The 19,347-nt window shown below is 38.5% G+C and overlaps 1 protein-coding gene across 3 annotated transcripts in view; it reads right to left on the reverse strand.

The window, feature by feature from the left end:
- lnx1 (ligand of numb-protein X 1) overlaps positions 1 to 19,347 on the reverse strand; it is a 105,818-nt gene that overhangs the window by 47,300 nt on the left and 39,171 nt on the right. For all 3 annotated transcript variants that reach the window (XM_018095508.2, XM_031895405.1, XM_004911203.4), the window contains 4 exons: positions 12,869 to 13,116; positions 11,244 to 11,405; positions 9,784 to 9,986; positions 828 to 1,199 (listed from right to left, as the gene is read on the reverse strand). In XM_018095508.2, the coding sequence (XP_017950997.2) occupies positions 828 to 1,199; positions 9,784 to 9,986; positions 11,244 to 11,405; positions 12,869 to 13,116 (985 nt within the window). The remainder of the gene's footprint in view (positions 1 to 827; positions 1,200 to 9,783; positions 9,987 to 11,243; positions 11,406 to 12,868; positions 13,117 to 19,347) is intronic.

The following is a 19,347-nucleotide window of genomic DNA, read 5'->3' on the forward strand; positions in this document are numbered from 1 at the left end:
TTTTGTAACTGCTCATCAATTTCTAATATCCTTATTTTACAAGCAGGGGTTACAATTTCATATTTATCCATATCATTTTCTTACGTGTAACAGTGAACGTATACTACATTGAGCCACAATCCACGCTATGTTAAACATTAAACTCTTGTTGAACACCAAAGCAAATTAATGTCTGGTTTTACTTGGATTAATTCAACTCACATAAATATTGGAAAGGATTTACCATAATGTACATTGTGCCTGATCCGATGCATTTTCCTTAGACACTGAAGGGGGTAATACAGAAATCTGAAATGTATTAATCAGCTCCAAGTGCTAGTTATGCACGAGATGTCATGATAATGCATTATAGAGCATGTAAGCCTGCAAGTTTTTTTCCTATTATATTACTTTTTTGGTGTAGCTTTGCTTATAACCTATATCGTAAGCATAATATTAGCTTTATGCAGTAGGGTAGTAGTTATCAAAGGTTTCAGTTCAAGTCCCAGTTGAAAGTCCAGCCTTTGGTCAAGGACTCTCTTAATGGTTGAACCTTTGGTCAGGCCCACCCTAAGCTCATGAAATGAGCACAGATACAGGAAAATATTGGTTTATCATTTATAGGTTCAAAAATATCTGGGACAGCAAATACATACTGATCACAAATCTCACCCCAACTGACCTCCAAGTTAGACTTTCAAGTATATCTAGGAGAATATATAAACATCCTCCCAAATTCTCCCCCAAACTTGCCTTCAGGCTGAGCCCCACATGCCACTGCTCCAACCCCTGTAGGATGGCCATCCCCCTAGTTTGGGAGCCACTGTGATAGGATAACAGTTACTCACCTGTATGAGCTGGGCTGCAATTTCAGGTGTCCCGTTGCGTAAATCATGTCCATTAATTGACAAAACCCGATCATTTTCCTGCAAATAACCATCTCTTGCAGCAACGCCTCCTTCCAGTAGATTAAAAATGTATATTCCAGGCTCGTCTCTTCTTCGGACCAGTTTTATTCCTAGCTGCACATCATGGCTGCTTTTGTTTAATACAACATGGATGCTGTCATCTTGTGGACTGTGTTGTTCCATGTTGACTCCATTGGTTCGACACTTGTACCTCTGTTCTCGGAGGACTGTAAGCCTTAGCACTTTGGAAGGCTGTCTGAGAACGGAAAGGGCGTATGTGTGAGGCACACTGCTTATATCAATGCCATTGACCTGTTCAAAAGAATGTAAAGGAAAATATTAAATTATTTTTCTTTCTTTAAATACTAACCAATTTATGTGGGTATAATTACTGCAGTAACAGAATACAACATATTTAGGTACTACAAACCCCTACCCAATTCAATTTTGTTGAAGCTGTGCAGTATATGGTCCTTCTATAAAGTTACAATTTAAAATTTACATTTACAATTTAAAATTAGAAGAACATATATTCCTTAATCAATGGTTTTACACCAGGTTCCAATTATAGGCACTGTATAGCCACAATTTAATCAACTTAAGAAGCTCAAACTTATGCTTAGGATTAAATACTCTGTTTCATTCTATGGGTAAATATGTTATGGCTCACTGTAGATATGGATGTTTTAGAAATAACTCATGATGCAAACAAAGTACTGGAATGAAGGAAATAGAAGACCATTGTTATCGTGTTAATATGTGAACTTGGAAGCATTATTAGGATAGCACTGGCAGAGAGCATATAAAGAATGGAAGCTGAATGATGAGCTATGAGATGACAATGAATGATTTCCAGCTGACTGACCCTATGAAATGTTATTAAAGATGACATTGTTCAGTTCTCTTGTGTGTTTCACAGAGTATGAGAGGCAAATGGGTGATGCTTGCCCACTTGGGGAAATGTGGCACTTTTAGGTTACCATAGTGTTAGGACATTTCTATACTGTTGTGCCCATTTCTACAAAAAGGGTGGGGGGGGGAGTGGAGCACAGCTTTGGGTGGCTTTGTGTTATGTATATCAGGAATAAATGAACTTCCGAAACCTCCCTTATGTGTTTACATTACTTAGTATGCCTGAAAATGTTTGAATAAGTATACCCCCCAAACAATACAGGTCTCTATAAAAATATATTACATAAAACAGCTCATATGTAAAACCCTGCTTCCTCTAAATAACCCAATTTTCATAAAATATACTTTTTTAGTACAGGTATGGGATCCCTTATCCGGAAACCCGTTATCCAGAAAGCTCCGAATTACGGAAAGCCCGTCTCCCATAGACTCCATTTTAATCAAATAATTCAGAATTTTAAAACGGATTTCTTTTTTCTCTGTAGTAATAAAACAGTACCTTGTAATTGATCCCAACTAAGATATAATTAATCCTTATTGGAGGCAAATAATCCTATTGGGTTTAATTAATCTTTTATTGTTTTTTAAGTAGACTTAAGGTATGGAGATCCAAATTACGGAAAGACCACTTATCCGGAATACCCTTGGTCCCGAGCATTCTGGATAACGGGTCCCATACCTGTACTACAGTGGCTTGCAAAAGTATTCGGCCCCTTGAACTTTTCCACATTTTGTCACGTTACACCCACAAACATGAATCAATTTTATTGGAAATCCACATGAAAGACCAATACAAAGTGGTGTACACGTGAGAAGTGGAATGAAAATCATACATGATTCCAAACATTTTTTACAAATAAATAACTGCAAAGTGGGGTGTGTGTAATTATTCAGCCCCCTTTGGTCTGAGTGCAGTCAGTTGCCCATAGACATTGCCTGATGAGTGCTAATGACTAAATAGAGTGCACCTGTGTGTAATCTAATGTCAGTACAAATACAGCTGCTCTGTGATGGCCTCAGAGGTTGTCTAAGAGAATATTGGGAGCAACAACACCATGAAGTCCAAAGAACACACCAGACAGGTCAGGGATAAAGTTATTGAGAAATTTAAATCAGGCTTAGGCTACAAAAAGATTTCCAAAGCCTTGAACATCCCACGGAGCACTGTTCAAGCGATCATTCAGAAATGGAAGGAGTATGGCACAACTGTAAACCTACCAAGACAAGGCCGTCCACCTAAACTCACAGGCCGAACAAGGAGAGCGCTGATGAGAAATGCAGCCAAGAGGCCCATGGTGACTCTGGACGAGCTGCAGAGATCTACAGCTCAGGTGGGGGAATCTGTCCATAGGACAACTATTAGTCGTGCATCTAGTATAAATAAATTTGAAGCAACTGGACTTGTTTAGTAATCATTGAAGACGTTTCACTACTCATCCGAGCAGCTTAGTCGTGCACTGCACAAAGTTGGCCTTTATGAAAAAGTGGCAAGAAGAAAGCCATTGTTAACAGAAAACCATAAGAAGTCCCGTTTGCAGTTTGCCACAAGCCATGTGGGGGACACAGCAAACATGTGGAAGAAGGTGCTCTGATCAGATGAAACCAAAATGCAACTTTTTGGCCAAAATGCAAAACGCTATGTGTGGTGGAAAACTAACACTGCACATCACTCTGATCTCACCATCCCCACTGTCAAATATGGTGGTGGCAGCATCATGCTCTGGGGGTGCTTCTCTTCAGCAGGGACAGGGAGAGTTGATGGGAAGATGGATGGAGCCAAATACAGGGCAATCTTGGAAGAAAACCTCTTGGAGTCTGCAAAAGACTTGAGACTGGGGCGGAGGTTCACCTTCCGGCAGGACAACGACCCTAAACATAAAGCCAGGGCAACAATGGAATGGTTTAAAACAAAACATATCCATGTGTTAGAATGGCCCAGTCAAAGTCCAGATCTAAATCCAATCGAGAATCTGTGGCAAGATCTGAAAACTGCTGTTCACAAACGCTGTCCATCTAATCTGACTGAGCTGGAGCTGTTTTGCAAAGAAGAATGGGCAAGGATTTCAGTCTGTAGATGTGCAAAGCTGGTAGAGACATACCCTAAAAGACTGGCAGCTGTAATTGCAGCAAAAAGGGGTTCTACAAAGTATTGACTCAGGGGGCTGAATAATTACGCACACCCCACTTTGCAGTTATTTATTTGTAAAAAATGTTTGGAATCATGTGTAATTTTCGTTTTACTTCTCACGTGTACACCACTTTGTATTGGTCTTTCATGTGGAATTCCAATAAAATTGATTCATGTTTGTGGCTGTAATGTGACAAAATGTGGAAAAGTTCAAGGGGGCCGAATACTTTTGCTAGCCACTGTATGTAACACTGGATAATTCTAAATAGAAAAATATAATTTTAAGCACTAAGGGCCATCCCCTGGGATCATATGATTCATGGTGCACACAAAGAAACCAAGGGCACACATGCATGTTAGTTCATATCAGCCAATTAATGGACAGAATTTTGTCTTTTACTCCCAAACTTCTTCCTGAGCTGTATTATTTCCTGTCAGGTGATCTCTGAGGGAGCACACAAACACATCACAAAATGGTGGCTCAATAGAAAATATGTAAAAGGTAATATTTACAGAATATATATATATATATTCCAGTTGGGTAAGATAGTTTATATCATGCTAACTGACCTATCAAAGTATCTGTTGGTAAAGTATTCATTCTGGGGGTATAGTTTTCCTTTAAAGGAATACTTTATCTATTTAGTACAGAGGTCTTCAACACTTTCCAGGTCTTTTTGACTTACAGTCTCCATCATGATATGCCCATGTGTCTAGACAATGGGAATAAAATAAATCTGGAGAGGTCCTATTTTTTGAAAAATGCAGTTGGGCAGGTCTAATATTTGAAAAAGAATAAAAGAAAGATTTTTTAAAGCTAGAAACTCAAGGGAAAAGGTGCTATGAGTAATATGATTTGTTACAGGAAACCTCTATCAATTTCATTTTGTATTCTAATGCAGTTTGTCATGCAAAAAGTATGTTGGGTAGTAGTGCACCAAGCTTGGATTTGTAGCGTGCAGTGCAGAAATCACTGTGCTGACAAACAGGCTATATTTCTGTGCTGAAAACTTAAGTAAATGGGAAACAGATTGCAAAGAAGAATAAAAGGACCCATGCACTCATGTTACTTGGCTGAGCTCATGTCCTGTGGGATGCACAAGGGCTTGTATTTTCACTGTTCTACCTGAGGAGTCAGCGCACATTAATAATGTGTATGCTACAGATCTACAATCTGCACTGCTTTATTTCACCACATTTACACAATGCCCATAGTCTTCCTTAAATAATTAAATGGAGCAGTGTCAGCTAAGGAGACGTTCAGAAGATGGATTGCCTATCCCTGCAGATAGCTGGAACTGGGTTGGGAAATACTCTCTTCTCAGTACAAATAAGTAGGTTATATGAGGTGTCCTTCAAATCTTAGTTGAAGCAATGGTATAATGTTACGAATGCACTCATTTAACTGATACTGTATTGTTAAAGTTAAAGCATTTTATTTGGAAAAAGGAAAACGTATAGTCAGTTTTCCTTATGGTCAAGTGTTGGGCTGCAATTTCTGGCTCGGTTTTTTAGATTGTTACCACAGAACTATAGTCTCAGAAGATTAAAGCTGGTTATACATGGAGTCAAATGGTCATTATTCAGACCATATTTTCTGTGTGGGGCCACAGTTGAAGAAAATACATTGGATAAATGTATTGCTGGCACAGAGATTATACAGCATTACCTAGCACATCTGCCTGGGGGGCAGTGCTTGGGTTCTGAGTTAGATTCTGGCTTAGTGACTATCTGCAAGGAGTTTGTATGTTCGCCCTATGTCTTAGCAGGTTTCCTCCAGGTACTTCAATTTCCTCCCTCACTTCCAAAATATACAGGAAGGTTAATAATTGGCTCCTGTATGAGCACCCCTGACAGGCCTACCCGACTGATATCTGTCCTAAAACTGGTCAGATTTCGATCGGGCAGGTTTGACAGTGCCTATGCCGCCGTTGTAATTCGATAGTTTGGCCCTGTTAGCCTAATATCACCCACCTCTGGCTGGGCATATCAGGGAGAAGATCCACTCGTTTGGTGACCTTGCCAAAAGAGCAAATTTTATTGTGCACAGCCACCTTAAGCTTCACTGTAGCAGGGAATGTTGTGAATGCAGAAATGTGTGGCGCTATATAAATACAGGAAATAAATAAATATATTTACATGCCCCAGTGAAGGTCTCTATGGCATTCCCACACATTTTATCAGGAGTCAATTAACCTGCCTGTATGTGTTTGAAGCGTGGGAGGAAACCACTGTACCAAGAAGAGACCCATACTGACACAGGGAGAACATACAGATAGTGCCCAAGCCAGAATCCAATTCGGGACCCCCAGAGCTGCAAGGCTGAAATGACCTAAGAGGGCCTTATGTGTTATATGTTAAATGTAGTTTTACGAACGTAATGGCGTGTATGGCTAATATGGCATGCACGCGTAAATTAGCACGCGACTTAAATAATGCACACAGCATCGCGTCTAAATTAACGCAAATATACTTTTAGTGAATCGTGCGTTAAGACGTGAAAAATTAGACGCGATAAATTTCTTAACGCATGCTATAAATAGCGCACATTTTAACGCACTTTAGTGAATCAACCCTAAAGTGTGGGGTGAGTATTGCACTTGGTGGGTAGCATTGTAGGTCTTATAGTGTATCATAATGTACCAGAAATGCTAAGCTAAATGAGGGCAATGAGGCACTGAAATATTGGGGGGCATGAGGAGGAAGCCATATGTTACTGCTGACAACAGCAGAGTGATTATAATCAGGTCAGCAAATGTGCTCATATCCACAAGTACTTTAACCTTACTTTATTGTCTTTGTTATTCAGTTAGTAAAACAGAATGAACACATTTCTTTTCAGAAACAAAGCTTCCTAACATGACTGTAAATTTAGGATTCAGCACGATCACATTCACATAAATGTGATTGCCTTCCTTGTTCACAGTGGAATTGGTGAATAGTGAAAGAGTCTGGTGAGTACCGCAAAGATACAGAGATACAGATACGAGAACTACCATACATCATGGTGCACGAGTAACACAATATACATGAAAATACACATGCAAGGGAAAAGCAGATACAAAACTTAATACATGTTTTACTTTGTACATCAAGTCATCACTGGGGCCAGACGTATCTAGTCTTATATAGCCAACATTCCTATGACCAGATGTGAACAAATGTATGATTTAGGACATGCCATTTTGAACTTACATCATGGAAACAGTAATAAACAATCCAAAGAAAACCAATATAATAATGTCAAGATTCAGATTTGGGAAAAGGTTGTTTTCTCAGCATATTTACATTAATAGCTATAAGCAGGATCTACTATATTGCTTACCCTTAGTATCCCTAGCCCTCCACCCCAGCTGTGGAGTCCCCCGCCCCAGCTGCTGAAGCCCCTACCCCCACTTGCCACATACCTTCTCCTACCACAAATCTTTAACCCCCTTTTAAGTCCCAGGCAGTAAGTGGGCCTGACAATCCACAAGGGCTTGGGCCCAAGGGATTTTCTCTCAGTGTCTTGCCAATCAAGGCAGACCCTGCTTGCCTTGGTTGAGCCATTTACCCATAAGCATTTCTAGAACAACACCAGTACTATTTCTAATCATTGGGTGGTAGTGTTAAATGAAAATATCAACATAAGTGCCAACTTTTTATAAAGAACCAATAAAAATGTTTTATAGCACTGTACAACTGGAGTAGGGAAACAGTTGCAGTCATGCCTGTCATGCTAAGGAAAGAAGAGAATAGCAATTGGACTAATTCCTAATAAGTAACAGATACATTATATAAGACAGTAAAGGGACACAGAAATGAATATTATTTTTTATATGCAGTCCAGATATTATTACAAATTTCCAGGGAAAGGTTTTGAATTTATTTTTGGTTTTTAAAAGCGGCCAACTCACAGAAGCATTTAAATAATCCTATGACCTGAAATTAATTCTTTGTATATGCTCCCACTCTATAACCTTTATTAATAAGGCAGTACAACTGTAATAATGGCATTAAGCATGTCATGCATGGAGAGTGTCATAGTCTGTGTCCCCTTGGCACAATTTCTGTATGAAACAAATCCCTGGAAATGAATTTCAGATGTCTAATTCTTTTATTATCACTCTCATCAAAGTACTAAAAATTATTCACATTTAATAATCAGGGAAAGAGAGTACAAGAAACACAAGCAATTGATTAAAATAACAAAAAAATATCCTGTAGCCTGTTTTGCTTTATTAGAACCAATTTACAACAGTGCCTAAAGCTTGCCTTTTTTGTTTGGGTTTCCCACATGAAAGGGCGCATAAGAAATTCATGCATTCATATTTTTAAGTTGATCGCTTGCCAGTGTGACCCATACCACAGTCACTGTTATGAAATAATTATGATTTTGTATTTTTAAAACCTGTGAAAATATTAGGTAATTTGCTTCCCCTCCCCCACATTAATGGTGAGAAATTCACAGGAAGTGAAGAAGCAATTTTGGTCTCTGAGATTTTTGAGAAACAGCAACAAATCATCACAGTAAGAGTGAGAGAGAACATACAGTAGCTGGGAATTGAGGGCTACAATGCAGTGCCACACAAAAGGATGGTATGGAATGAATGGGATATAGGACTAGGGTAAAAATGTAGAGCAAGTTGGCACAGAAACATATTCAATGTGGAGGCTGGTGGATCTGACAGGTGGAGGGGTTAGTGACTGGGGTGGGGAGTCCCTGAGGTGGCAGCCCTGGTGGGCCCCAAACATCCCAGTCCAACACTGCCTTTGGGAATCACCTCAGTTAGCTGGTCAGGTAACTATTGCTAGAAAATTCATTAAAAAATGCTTACATTAGTAAAGGAGATTCAAAGTGGTTTGTTGACCAAGCTGGAAAATGCTTGGGTAACAGTATGCTCAGAATCAACCCGTATGCCATTTCCCTTACAGTCATTGTGGGTTGGGCACAACCTATAGGCTGTGAAACAAGATTCTGTGGTCATACAGATGGACAAACTGGCCTTGCTAGGATGTCCAACCCATCAGCCTTTGTATAATACATATTAAAAAACCTCTAATTGTTATTAACTGAGCCTTAGTGCCCTTTGCAGCTTGTAACTTGCTCCTGAACAGGGCTGTCCAGGTAACATTACCCAAAATGTCAGAGAGTTGCACATAGCTCCCTTTGCTACGTGGATATTATTCTATTTATGACCTAGGCACTGACTCCTCACTCGCCAGCGACTTATTAAGATTTTCACAAACACTGTTCTTGCCAGGAGAGTCCGCCAAATCCAGTCATGTTTATATCTGGGGATTTAGTTAAAGCCAGGCGTGAAATATTTATTCACAATGAAGTATTAAGTTGATTTAATGGTTCTCAGTCTCAGGGAACTGCACATGGCTCATTTACAAGTGAAAGAACATGATATTGCATGATATTGTGTTCATGACATAACAGTGTTGCATTGCACTCAAGGATTAATAGGATAGCTGAATTCAAACACCTGACTAACCCCATATCCAGAGAAATGATGCCCCTAATTCTTTAGAATTTGGCCACTTCACTGTTTGAGGAAGTATGGGAGGCTTAGCAATCGTGTGATGGATCCCAGTATCCACCATAAAACTTATAACATATAACAGTATAACATCTGAACACTTTTAGGTTGCCCATCTCATTTATGCATATATAAATATCTATATAAAAGCGATATATATACCTGTACAACTATATACAAACCAAAGTTTTTAGTGAACTTGTTCACCCAAACAAGATGGATCCCATCATATGGAACAGGATAAATAAAAGGAGTCCCCAACCCATGATCTCATTAAAACCCAGAGCTGTGTAACACTGACCTAGTTTCCCTGTATGTGTTGACATTTTACCTTTAATATCATGTCTCCTGGAAGAAGTCTCCCATCTCGACCAATTACACCATCCTGATAAATGTGCTGTATAATGATTTGAGTCAATGGTGTCTCATTGCCTCCAACAATCCTAATTCCAAGGATTTCATTGAGATCTGCCCTATTGATTTTAATACAGGTAATCTCTCCATCTGGAATCAGGTGATATTGTCTCGGAAGACCTGTGGTTAAACAAACAGGAAAATATTACTTCACTAGAAACTTTAAAGGGAACATTGTTGGACCTAGAATTTTTTTTTTAATATGAGAACATACAAACTTCTTTAATATAGGTAGAAATGCCCATACCTATTGCATTTTTAATTGACAATTATGCCCAACCACAAAGTCTAATAAATGAGACAGTTTGGTAATTAAGTTGCCATGTCAATAGATAAGAAAGCTTCAATACAAAGCAATACTTTGAATAAACCAGCTTTTTTTTACTGTCTAGTAAAATATACATTTGGAAACCCCTCATATATTGGGGTGGCCAAGTGGTTAGCATTGCGGTTTTTGAGTACTATGGTCTTGGTGTCTGATTGCCACTGGGGCACTATCTACATTTCTCACAAAGTCTCTATGGAATTATTTCAAGTGCTCCAGAGTCCTTGCTGAAAACATTTAGGCAGGTTAACTGGCTTCTAATATATATGACTCAATGCTGGGAGTGAATGGAAAGACACTACTGTGACTATATGAATGAATAAAGGCTGGAAGACACCACCAAGTAGGTTGCCCATTTTAGCCCGATGCTTTGTGTGACTGAGCAGCTAGCTACCGTCTTACAAACAAAGCACACTTGTGGGCAAGCTGGGGTCATGAACATGTATGTATGCATATCTTTATTTATAAAACATTACTTATGTACGCAGCGCTGCACAGTAGAATAGATTAATATAACAGGGGGTTATTAAAATAATAACAGATAACTACAAAGTATAACAATAAATACACAGCAAAGTTGCAACAAGTTAAGAATCAAAGAGACAAGAGAATAGAGGTCCCTAGGCATGTGACCATGATGCCACCACCAAAAATTTGGCATGGCTTACTGTATGTTTTTGCTCATGGTGCCTCAAATGCATTTATTATATTCATATGGAGTTTTTTTCGCTGTAAAAAGTATTAAAATGCTATCACTATAATAACCACTAGCGCTTTGATTTGGCCCTAATTAACAATAAGTAAATGCAAAGTAAATGAGTCCCCTTGTGTGATTCTTTGTAGAAAGTGAATAGTAAAGATTCTACTAGAAGGTCATTTTTACCACATAATGTTTTTTAGGGTAGGCATAACTACAGAGGAAGCAGACCCTGCAGTTGCAGGGGGGCCCATGAGTGTAGAGGGCACTAATTAATAAATAAATATGAACATCAAACAATGTAGAGTAAGACAAAAAAAAATCTGTGTGACGAGAAATGTAGAGTAAAACAAACCCATAGGGTCTTCTACGATGTTGGCATTTTGCAGGTTTGCTCTCTCTCTGTCAGATGCATGTACCACAGAGCTCCCACTCTTTGTTCTCCGAAGGACACTAAATGCTCGATTTAGTTTCTTGAAAGACAGACTCCTGACAGTGGAACGCTCAAAGTTTCGATCTGAAAACAGAAAACAGTTCTGTTACAACAGCCCAGTGGTTCTCTAGTGTTTGGCTATAATGAACCAAACCGAATCAAAACCAAATAAATAAGAAAAGCACTCTTAGACTGTTCAAAACATAACAATTGTTTCAAGCACATAAATTATAACTTGTAATGACTTGAGATGCTGGTGCTTATTCAACATAAACCAAATGTTAAATAAATATAAATAATCAGGTCATAACCACGATTAAGTGCGCATGAAATGCGCCAGGCTTTTTGTTTTTAGATGAATGAATGAATAAAATCAAGTTTTTACTGACATCTGATGGCGACTTCAATGTGTGATTGAAGCTGTATCTCTACTTTTGTATGAACTTCCGCAGTCACACAGAAAATCTAATATACGTTATTTTATCAAAGCTAAAGTCTGAATAGGGGCTTATATTATCCTTTTGAAACCCCAATGAATCAATTAATTTGTGTGCACCACTTATGTTTGCAGTTCACTAGGCTGGCACAGGAAGACTCCCTAGTGAAGAAAATCAGGGGCCCTAAACTGCAGTGCAGTACATTTTTCTAATCCATAATAATGGGACATAGCCATACTTGGGACAAGCTTTATGTTATGACTGGTGGTTTTCTCACTTCCAGTGGTTACTTCTGGGTTACTACCTATGCCTTTAAACATATGCCAGTGGAGAAATCTGGAAACATGCACAGGTGCAGTATTTCATTATTTTTTTTCCAGTTATTTATATAGCGCCAGCACATTCCCACAGCACTTTACAGAGTTTATTTATCATACACATCACTCGCTGCGCCAGAGACGCTTACAATCTAAGGTGCCTATCACATTCACACACACAGTGTGGTTAATTTAGTCAGAGGCCAAATAACCTGCCTATATGTTTTTAGGAGGTAACTTGGAATACCCATAGGAAACCCACACAGACATGAGGAGAACATACAAAAACACCCTTGCAGATAGTACCCTTGAGCTCTGGGCAGAAATGCTACTGCACTGCTTACAGTAACACCAGTTATCAGTATAATACAAAATCTGATTGGTTGTACGTATTTGTACCTATGAGTTACTCTTACCAGGATAGATACAAATAGGGATTTATTAGATGGGACTGAGGTGTGGCCATCTCAAAGGTACAACTCACCATTGCCAATGCCAGTGATAGGATTTCTCACTTTGTGAACTATTCTAGGAGTCACTAACTAGTAAAGGCACTGCCCTTCCAATAATGGTAGCAGGTTGTACAATAGGAAAAACTTGTGGGACATTACAGAGCAAGTTGCCCCCTATTGAGTGTGAAATATAATGCTTGGTTTTGTCAGTACTATTCAATAACTCAGTTGTGTAATAATCAGTTATAAGAAGCTTTTGTATTACTGAACAGCAATCTCAAAAAGCATCCATGTTTATTATTAAAAAAAGAGGGTTTTTTTCCCAGTGTACATTGCCTTACTTCTGTTCCGGTTAAGCCTGCAGTTTTCTTCAGCTTCACAGGCAGTGTGGCTTTCTCCTTTGGCAGGACTAAATGCTGGATTGTCTTGGCCAGTTTCTTCAGTTGCTAAGGCTATGGCTGCTGAAGCTGAAAGCTCAGGGGAGACGGCTGCAACAGTGAGATCCAAAGAGGAGCTGCAGTCTGCGGAACTGTCTTGTGATCGTCTTTTACGCTCTTTGGTAAGGCCATAATGTGATGCTCCTTTACACCTAGAAGACAAAAACATTATATTACAGTACAAACTTTAGCATGACATATCATATTGTCATAAAGTACAAAACTTCAAATGTGCCATGGCATTTCTGCTGTTTTCTAGACAGCAATATACATATATATTTTTGTATTTGGCTTAGACTCTTTGGTATTGTGAGTTTAACCCATGTAAATATTGTTAGAGGTATAGTGTGTAGAGATCTGTAGGGTGGTAAGAGGTGATAGATGCTTCCCACTTTAAATCTGCTTACCTGAGTTGCTTTTTGTTGCTTATCAAGCACATGAAACATGGAACATGTGATCAGCCACAGGGCAGTATAAAGACTGGGCACAAGGGAACATGGCTGTCTTTAGAAGGTACAAATTTGATGGCGCTGTAGAGCAGCAAGTGTAATTTTATATATAAGAAGAGTGAGGGGCAGTAGTGCAAGATGGTTATAGTAGGATAAGATGGCAACAGAAGGACAAGATGATTAGTGCAAAAATGTAGCCCCCTACAACCCTTCAGTAAGGTATGGGATCCATTATTCTGAAACCATAAAGCTTCAAATTACGGGAAGGCCATCTCCCATAGACTCCATTTTAATTATATAATTACATTTTTTAGAACTGATTTATTTTTTTCTGTAATAAAAAACAGAACCTTGTACTTAAACCCATCTAAGATATAATTAATCCTTATTGGGGGAAACCCCATTCTGTTGACTTTTTGTGATGTTTAAACAAATTTTTAGCAGACTTAAAGTATGGAGATCCAAATTAAGGTAAGATTCCTTATCTGGAAAACCCCAGAGCATTTTGGATAACAGGTCCCATACCTGTACCAGCATCCAGTGAGAAAGATAAAGTTATACAACAGCTGATAGGTCAGTCTTACTAAAAACAATGGGGCCTGGAAGGCCTATTTTAACTAAGGATCCACCACAAGGTTGTCTCTACATGAATACCATAATCAATGGGATTGAGACACAAGGCCCTGAAATTTTAAGTACACAGAGGCCCAAACAGGCTCCACCAGGCCCAACAGCATCTAGTAGCAGCCCCCACTGGCATTTGCCAGACTCTACAGCTAGTCCAAGCCAGAATGGGAACAAAGAATAGTAAAGATACCAATAAAGAGTTTTGTGTAGAGCATATAGAAAGCATCTATATATATATATATATATATATATATATAATTATATATTTAAACTCTGCAACATATTGTTGTGCATATGGGGTTTAACGAATGCTGATGCTATAAATCAAGCATTCTGCCTATTCACAGAACCACGGAAATTGAATGTGATGTCTCATCTGGTCCCCTCTCGGGGAGAATCACAAGCGGATGACTACTGTGCGATTAAGTAATTCTCAACAGGGAGAAGTATCCAGCGCAGTAATGGGACATGCAAAAAGAAATACTAGAACTCGTAACAGACCCTTAATAACAAACAGAGAACCTACAGGCAAATGATTGATGATCCATATTTAAAAGGAGATCTTTACAGCTAGCACATGCTTGCCAGTTGCAGACTATCAAAGCCCCAGCTATTACCCTTGAATTCAGAACGTATTTCTTTCACTATACAAATTTATGGCAATGTTCTATCGCTGAAACCTTGACTTGATATTTTTCAGCTATCCTGTCTTCCAATATATCACAGCTGCTTCTAGATAGATGCTGGATAGCCTCAATTGTGTTCATTTCTATATAAGGCTGGAACATGTTCCTCTTGTCATGCAAGTAACATGTCTACATAATAGTAACTTGTCATAACACGCTGTGGAACAGACTGCAATTACGGCAGCATCACAAGGAATAAAGGTTATATATGACAGCACTTACATTGTCTCCCAAATTCATATATAGTTAACAGGTTAAGTGAGTGAGGAAGACTTGATTTTTCTATTTCTGGGCTGATAAACTACACTATTGTTATGGGGTCAAGACCACAGAGTGTAGTATTTTAACTGTTCTAAATCTTAGAGTTTTCCAACATACATTTTCACAATATATCACATTCCTTAAAGCTGTGTATCTAGGCGTCAATATACAATATATATTGTTTGATTATTTATATTAAGCAGAGATTAATATTTCTTAATGAGTGACTGTACTATCTTCATATTATACATACAAAGAAGTTTAACCCTCTTTTTAATTAATTGTTTTGTATCTTCCAGTTAATCTAGAGGAGGGCAAACATGGAGGGCAGGAAATAAAACTAAAGGTGGCCAAACACAGTAAGATTCGCTCGTTTAGTGACCTTTCACTAGTTTGGTACAATTTTTGCACTGATATGCCACCTTGGGTAGGAAATATTGCACAAATGCTATAATGTGGCCCTAGGGCCAAATAATCGCATTACAAGGAAGGGAATATGAGAAGTTGGGGAAAGGACTGCATCAGTGAGCTTATGTGGACCTTGATCTGACAGAAAAATCAAGCCTGCTTGAAGACATCTGGCTGAATTTTTGGCCAGATATCAGTGAGGAAGGCCTGTTGGAGGGACCCATACTCAGGCATATATGCTGCCAAATCTGTCCAAAGAACCTTATTTGGCAGCTTAAATCTGCCCATGTATGATAGCCTTTTAGACTCATCATTCACAGGCAGATATTGCCTGTCCATTGTCCCCTCTTGATCAGATTGCAAATGGACATATTTGTGACCAAAATTCTCTCTTTTCTGACTGATAACTGATTGGAACTTGTTTTGATCTGAAGGGGATGGAATTCAGTCAGTGGCAATAGGCCCTGTAAAGCAATAATTGGCTTGAGTGAGGAACATTTGGATCAATCTCTAAGTGGTCAAAGTGGCTAAGGTAAGTTTATTTAACAACCTGGATCAAACAAGGGGTTCCAGCTTAAAATATGATGATCAAACATCAGGCTAAGCCTCAACCATATATTGTTTGGCAAGGCCTTTATTTTGGCCTTCTCTCTCTAAAATGTCTTTCCACCAGCAAAGGGAATTGCAGATGGAAAGGCCTTGGTTTTCCAAAGTCACGCAAAGTTGCCTGCAGGAAGGAAATGGAAAACCAAATCAATGCAGTGCCTTTTCACCTATGATTCCATTTTTTGCTGGTGGAAAGTCATAAGGAGAGATTAGTCGACGACTAATGAGTCCTTTTTAAAACGCAATATACTTTACTACTACTACTACAATGCCTCTGGCTAAACTGCTGGATATTTTAGCTAGAAACAGGGATATAAAGGCTCATTTGTGAACTCAGTAAATGGCACTATTCAGATGCAATTCTCCTTGTTTTCTTCCCATAATGCAGCATTTCTTGCTACAAGTTGCAGCTAACGTTTTAACTGTGGGGATGGCATCAACACAAGCACTAGTTTGCAGTTCGCTTGGTGCAAGTCTGCAGTAGCTATTGATGCAAGCCACTGTAGGAGGCCTGGAATTACAACCATGTCCTTGGTGACAGTATTTCCAGGGTACCTAGTGTCAATAGGTGCACTTGTACACTATTCATCAGAGCAGGCTATGTGGGATCATTGGCACTTAAATGGCTGAAGTCCCTTATATGAACAGATATGTCCACAAAATTGCATCTTGCAGTTGTGGTCATAAATGATCCTTAGGGTGAAGACAAATGGATCTAGTAATAGCAGCTACTTGTCATGAATACAAAAAAAACAATTCTGATTATTTACTGATAATTGTCCCTACATGTGTTTTAGCAGAGGCGATTCTCAGTATTGTCTCAGTATTGTCTATGGCAGGTTGTTTTCTGGTGTTTAGTAACCATGACAATAGCTGCTTCTAAGTACCTCCATGTGTCTTCACCCATATATAGTTGATGGTCCATGAGAGTGGTTCAAGTTAAACAATTACAATGCATTTAAGGGTTAGACACTTTAGTAATGTTGAGACCAATAGTTTACCACATCCTCAGCTTGCATAAGCGTTTGGGAGCGGTATTTCACAACAGCTACTAGACTTGGCACAACTTTTTATGGGGCATAATTTCCTCTTAAGAATTAAGCATTTCAGTTCATTTCTCAGACTTGTTTTTTCTTTTAAAGAACCCCCTCCAAATTCTTTATTTATACAGATGAATATTTGAATAGACTAACCGTTTGATGTTCATGGCTATTGTCCCTCTTATAACTGCCTTGTACATTTATCCAAAAGCTTCAGGGACAGAGTGTCTCTGTGGATGTGCGACACATAACCGAATACAGAAAACACACATACTTTACAATCTTTCTATTTTGGCTTAGAGCTCCACTCTTGGCAAGATGAATACAGGATCTGCATTGATAATGATGCTTGAATTTTATTAGGCTGATAGTATTGCCAAGAGGCCCAATTGACATTCACACATGAACATATTTAATTAGTTAGATTTCCTCTCAGATTTTGAAATCTGTATGTTTGTCACTGACACAACACAAATGCTGCATGAAACATATATGTATTAACCACTATCATTAAAAGATGAACCAGTTAAAAGGACAATATTTGGCTGGAACATCAAAGTTTTTAGTTAGTTAGATAGTTTTTAGTGTTAGATAACAAATTTATCTCAGACATCAAGCTTTTGCCATGAAATCCTTTTTTTTCTTAAGGAAATCTGTGAGTTTTGCTTTGAAGATTATGTTTCTTGATTTTAGTTAAAAAAGAGACTTTCCATCACTAACTTAGAAAACCTTTCTCTCTTTATTTACATTATGTTTTCTCAAGTCATCAGCAAAAATTATTGCTGTTTATATTGGGGTAGAGTCATGCAGGATTTAGTGGGATTGTTTTCTCACGAGGAAATATATGTTTTGCTGACAAATTGTTATGTGGTTTTCTGGGTAAGGCGCAAAATAATATTAAAGGGTACAATAAAACATATTTCACACAATGTGAAGAGGTGAAAGAGGGGTCAAGGCTGTCTCTTGGATAACTCAGCGTGAGGTTCACCAATTACTAAACTACATACATGTACAAATTCATTTATTTATATGTATTAAGCTCTTATCTGACATTTTGATGTCTGTATGTTATTATAACTCTTTAGATTGTAAAGAACAGGCCACTGACATAAAGAGCCTCCCCGAGTGTTCACAAAGCCATAAAAGTGTGCTTGTATTTATATAGCTATAGAAGTTCAGGTATGGGATCTCCTATTTAAATATACATTACTTTAAATACAGGAATCAATTAAACTATTTCTTTATTACCTATCTGCAAGGCTATAACTAAGTCTATTGATGACTACTAGATGGTATACAGGCTGGTGGTTCTTGATTAGCCTCGGACTTGCAAGGAGTGTTTCGCCAAAGTGTTTGATATTGTATTGAATAATATCAGACATTGATCTGTTATGCAACACTTACATTTTTGCTTTAGAGATATGTTATGTGATCCAGTAGGACCACAAATGATCTGCTAGAACTGGCTTAGAACTTGGTTTGGAATAGACTGTAAATTATTGCTGCAAACCTTTATGGATCCAAGCATGAACCATGTAACGTTTGTGTATACATTCCCGATTAGACAGATCCGTGGATTTCACCATAAATTTTCAGTAGCTTTGTCTACAAAATTTAATCATTCTGAGCTGATAGATATATTTTAAGGCTATAAACAATCATTTCAGCAGAGCGCCATGTGTCTTGCCTAGCTAGTCTTATACTATTGATATTGCTGACGTAAATTTATATGAACCTGTTATGTGTTTGCTTCTTCTTTTAATGAAAAATCTCAAGGTTTGTATCCTTGCTTTTTTATCAATTAGCATATTTTACAGAGCAGAATACGTGACTGTTGGGGCTGGCTGAAGCCTAACTGATGGGCAGGAAAACAAATTATCAGAAGATTTAGGGAATCCTAAAATGATTTTGATAGGGGACTGAGTAACTCCTAGTTACTCCTCCCTTTGCATTTCTGTACATCAGAAAGGAACATTAGAAACGCTTTGACACCACGGGGGATGACAGAGGAAGCCAAGAAGAGTGCACATGTCTGTCATCCATAACTAGTGCCATGCACTTATTTCTTCCCTGAGTTCAGAACTGTGGTAAATTTTCATATGACAACCTAAATCCACCTTAGATTAATTTGAAAAGTTTTCTGATCTTTTCCTGCTACAGTTTTCAGTGATTCATGTGCCATGTTCAATTCATCTTTACCCTAACCCATGTAACAACTGCTTCTGGGCAGGATTTACATCTGTTTGCCACTACCATGACAGGCCATTGCTTGGCGACTCACACATTGCACTTCAAAAGGTCTACAC

The sequence above is a fragment of the Xenopus tropicalis genome, chromosome 1 (genome assembly GCF_000004195.4).
Source record: "Xenopus tropicalis strain Nigerian chromosome 1, UCB_Xtro_10.0, whole genome shotgun sequence".
In the NCBI taxonomy this organism is placed as follows: Eukaryota; Metazoa; Chordata; class Amphibia; order Anura; family Pipidae; genus Xenopus; species Xenopus tropicalis.